The sequence below is a fragment of the Sinocyclocheilus rhinocerous genome, unplaced genomic scaffold, assembly GCF_001515625.1.
Source record: "Sinocyclocheilus rhinocerous isolate Xijiao unplaced genomic scaffold, SAMN03320098_v1.1 scaffold132, whole genome shotgun sequence".
NCBI classification, from domain to species: domain Eukaryota; kingdom Metazoa; phylum Chordata; class Actinopteri; order Cypriniformes; family Cyprinidae; genus Sinocyclocheilus; species Sinocyclocheilus rhinocerous.
Genome location: NW_015627050.1, coordinates 290,133 through 294,821, shown reverse-complemented (window position 1 = coordinate 294,821; position 4,689 = coordinate 290,133). Strand labels below are relative to the sequence as shown.

Sequence of the window (4,689 nt, the reverse complement as noted above, 5' to 3'; positions counted from 1 at the left end):
ATGATGCTTCTTACGTCCGTTTCGGAGAACCAGAGGACAAATATTTCAATCGATCGCTCAGGCATGGCACTGAAATGAGGCACCGAAATCTGCGTTCGGATTCGGTTCTAGTACATACCGGTTACATAGGTACCGGTGCCATATTGGTACCGGGTTTCGGTACCCAACCCTATTTAAAAGTGTCTTCATTAAAGAGTTATAAGCAATGAACCAAATCACCAAATCACGAGGTGAATCACAAAATTACGACCTTTGATTTGAAGCAAAAAAGTATTTGAAAATCAGATAAAGGTACAAGACTGTCTAGCTTAAAATGGCACAAATAAAGTAAAGAACTACAATCCCATGAAGCACTGCAAATGACAATCAAATTAAAAACAGTAGTGAATTATAAAACTTTTAATTTAAAGTTTCTAAAGAAACAATATATTTTAAATGTATTGAGATTCACTCGAGTATGTAATTTGCTGTGAGTGGACGTACCCTGCAGAGCTCGCTGTGACTCAATGATTGGTGTATTTTTTCTGCACAGCATCATGGGTAATGTAGTTTCCCACCATGAATTCAGCTGCTAAACGCAATTATTTAAAAAAATAAGTTGAAATAATGTGAACGGATGGCTTCAACAAAAGCATTTTCCTCTGATTAACAACCTTGGAGCTCACAACAGGTCTGTCTTTAAAGATTTAACAGTTATCATTAAAAATGTATTTGCCTGTGGAGAAAAATTGATGGTTTTTACTTTTGGATCCCGACTGTTGCACTCTGTAGTGTCTTTCATGTCACTGGGGACACACCATTGTCTTTTTGCACACTTTTGAGTATGGTCCATGAATCGCCTGCTTAGACAGGAAGAGACTATTCAGACAGGAACTCACCTTCGGCTACGTCATCATCGATTGCCCCTTTCACTTGTGAAAAGCACCACTGTACATCGTTTCCCCCGCCTCCGGCTCCTGAAACCATAAAAGCCAGTTAAAGTTTGTTGCAGCCCACAAATAAAAATTAACCTTGGACATATCTGGGAAAGATACTTTTGAAGCTTTCAAAATATCAATAAACCTATAAGGAACTTTTAATTTGGTAACATTCTCTTAATATTTGATTTCAAAATAAACTTCCCGTATAACATAAAAAACAAGAGTATACTACAAGAAAGATGGTAGTGAGGAAAGAAGGCATTCTCATCTGACAAAACAAATTGGCTCTTTCATCACACAAAAAAAGAAAGCAATGCTAAAATACTGTCTACACTCGCAATAATCCCTATCAAATTTAAAGGACAGCTCTTGCATCATTTTTTAATGAGAGTGGAGAAACGGGCTGAGGCAAATCTCGAGGGACCGTTTGAGGCAGCGCCAAACTGGTTGGGTTTGTTCACGAGAAAAACGGCTACAGGAGACCCAATAAGAGGTCTGTCGATAAGAAACCTGAATAAGGAGAAAACAGTGATTTTGCGAAAACACAAAAAGAAACTGATAAACTCTATGCCGTCTCTTGTCAGAAATCAGACAAAAAAAAAAATCATTATTAAAATACTTAAATTTCGGACAGTATCTGAACAATTTCTTGGAAGGTTTTTTTTAGTGTGTGTGTGTGTGTGTTTTTTTTAAATTTTTTTAATCTACATACGTTCATTAGTCATGATATATATATACATATACATTCTCAAATACATAATACATTACAATAACAATTTATACATATATTTAACAATATATTACAAATTTACTACACCCATTATCGACAGTAAAGGAGTGTGTGGAGGGTTGATTATGGTTTTGTTTTTGTCAATCAGTGCCATATAAGTGAATCCTCCCACCCCTTAGAAACTGATCTGATTTCTTTTCTGTGAATAAGTCAGATGGCTTAAAGTTTCATAAGCAGGAACACATTGGGGTTTGACTCATTGCTCATGACTCTGCAGATGCCGGTTAAAGTTCCCTAACGTTACTTTAACGGAGGTGATTTAAAGAGGCCGAGATGCCAAGCAGATTTACACACCAGGCCAGATGATACATGCACACGGAGGACGAGCGACCGCGCATCCCCGCTAACGAATGATGAATGGGGTTAGCTGGACAGACCTCCGCGCAAATGCAGCTCATCGCTGAAATAACTACCCAGATCAGAGGCGCATCAGTACTCAAATGATCGTCCCATTACGAATATAGCCCGATCGAAATCAGTTTTGCCGATTTGCTGGCTAACTGGAGGGAAACGAGGCAGCTAAGATGCTAGGCTACTGTCAGCGGATCAGCAATGCCGACGATGGCTTCAGCACAACCGCTGCGCTCACTGAAACAAATAGAAGCTATCGCTATAATACAACTGATTTAATACAACCCGTGCTTGAGCAGCTCCTAAACGTGCCAAGTTACCTGCCATGGCGAGAGTGGCGATGTCGGACCCTAGTCTTGATCAGCAGTGTGAAGGCAGCGAGCAGAGCAAGATTTCCAAGAGAGTCGCCAGAAATGCAGTTTTCCAAAAATAAAAGCGCTTGGACGTAATACTCTGAAACATGGAAGAGAAATGCAATTAATACCATAAAACTAGATTTATTAATAAAAGTGAGTGATTATCAGATTATTAGAGAGATTCCATGCATCGTATGAATTAGTCAAGCAAGTAAACACAGGTAGGTAAGGAAACCAAACGGACAAAAGTCCTCCTGCATTTCTCCTGAACCGATTCTATTCATTATTCTGCAAATCTTGGGAATACCAAAAGTCAAGTCACCTGTTTTTTTTTTTCCATAATAGTTTTTCAGGAGGCACTCCGAGGGTCCTGTCTGTCTACATGCATTCGTAAATGATATATCTTCACCATGCAATGTTTCTGTACTGTCTACTGTACCTGTGTATGCATGCACTTTATTTAATATTGCTGATGATGTTTTTGCAGCCAGCAGGGCTGATACATTATTTTTCAAAAAACTTATTAGTGGTAAATGATACTGAAATATTGATACTGGTGAACTTAAATGTTGCCAAAGAGCTTCATGTGACAGGCATCTCTAGTGTTCAGTTTTAACTGCCACAGTGCAGTGTGAGCAATGCCCATCTAAAGATGCTTGATACTTAAAAATGCATGATGTGCTAACATTAGATGTTCCTTTTGTTTTGTTTTTTAATAAAAAACACCAAAATGATACTTTAAACTTCCACAGTTTGATTCACAGTATAAAATGTTACAAATTTTGAGAATAAAATACTAAATGACTACATTAATCAGTCTGCCTTAAATCTGATAATTACTTACAAATCTATAATTAATAAATTAAATTGAGATCTTGAAACCGGTGAATGTAAACCAACTTAATTTTAAAGTGTAATTTGCTTAGATTATTAATAAATAACTGATGTACTATATAAAATGGATTTACACCATTTTGAAAATAAAATATTTATGTTCCATTACATTAAAATGAAACATTTGTTTGTTATTCACCTTTATTTTGACATTGTTTTATGTCACAATTATAACAATATAGGTTGTGAGGTAATTCTCTAACGTATTAATACTTAAAATGTAGGAATATTACAACTTATAATGATGTGTATATTAAACTTTATTAAAAGCTTAGATTATTGTAGCTGTATTTTGAAGGAAAATCACGCTTTCGGGCCCGCTATTACGTCACTTCCGGCTCTTACCTTCGACTGCCGTTGCTAGTTTTTGTTATCAGAGCTGTGCAGATAACTTTGCCGGATTTATTTTATTGCAAACAGTTCGTCTGGGGTTGGATGAAGACGGACCTAGGAAAGAAGCTCTTTTCGGTAGTCCTTTCGTTCACTCGTAAATCTGAAGATCCTGAGGCTTTCTTCCTGCAGCACTCCCTCCTCACAGCTCCAGCTTCCTACACCTCTCTCAACATTCAAAATGGCGCAACCCCGCCCTGTAGTGACGCCATCCGCATTGGCCATGGCCCACTGGATGCTGGGGGACGATGACGTAACTACGATGATGTTGCCTGGCTGTGAGATTATACTCCAAACACTGGGGAAGCAACCGAACACAACCATTCAGCCTATATAATCATAATGTGGTTGACTTTGTGTAAATATTATTTAAACGTGAATAGTTTAAATATTATTTTAGATTTCAGATTTTATTTTATAAATAAATAAATATATATATATGTTTGTGCACACACACATACACTGGGTTTAATTGTGCTTACTTGGTAATTAAAGGTAAGGTTAATGAGAATCCCTGACATTATCACATATATATTTTAGTCAAAATAATATATATATATATATTTCCCCTGCCCCCCACACCCAGAGAACAGAACTGACAGAAGACACAACAAAAACAAAAGTTTTGTGTGTGTGTGTGTCAAATCAAATTTTGAGGTTTAAAAAAAAAAAAAAAAATGTACTGGTTGTTTTGGTTCATGACTATCATTATTTTTATTCTCTTTATATTATTATATATGATCATTGTTTATTATTATTATTATTATTATTACTACTATTTTTTTATTTTTTATTATTTAACTTAAATTCCATGGAGAATATAAATGGGAAAAAAATACTTCTGTAAGCAAGGTGAAGGAGAGTCAGTCATTCTGTGGGAAATGACTATTTGACCTTAGCCTGTAGGTGTGCAAGAGAGCTTTATTACAGTTATTACGGTGGGTTGTTCTCCAGTTCTGTAAAACAACTGACAAATGTTGAAAAAAAA

At 36.3% G+C, this 4,689-nt stretch overlaps 1 protein-coding gene across 1 annotated transcript in view; it reads right to left on the bottom strand.

Annotated features, from left to right (window-relative positions):
• The window catches only part of LOC107720666 (serine/threonine-protein phosphatase 2A 55 kDa regulatory subunit B alpha isoform-like), a 31,546-nt gene extending 27,629 nt beyond the window's left edge, over positions 1-3,917 (bottom strand). Inside the window, exons 1-3 of the mRNA XM_016528447.1 lie at positions 3,657-3,917; positions 2,382-2,514; positions 879-956 (exon numbers count right to left, since the gene is read on the bottom strand). Of these exons, the coding sequence (XP_016383933.1) occupies positions 879-956; positions 2,382-2,388 (85 nt within the window). The 5' untranslated portion in view covers positions 2,389-2,514; positions 3,657-3,917. The remainder of the gene's footprint in view (positions 1-878; positions 957-2,381; positions 2,515-3,656) is intronic.
• Between the last annotated feature and the right edge of the window lie 772 nt (positions 3,918-4,689).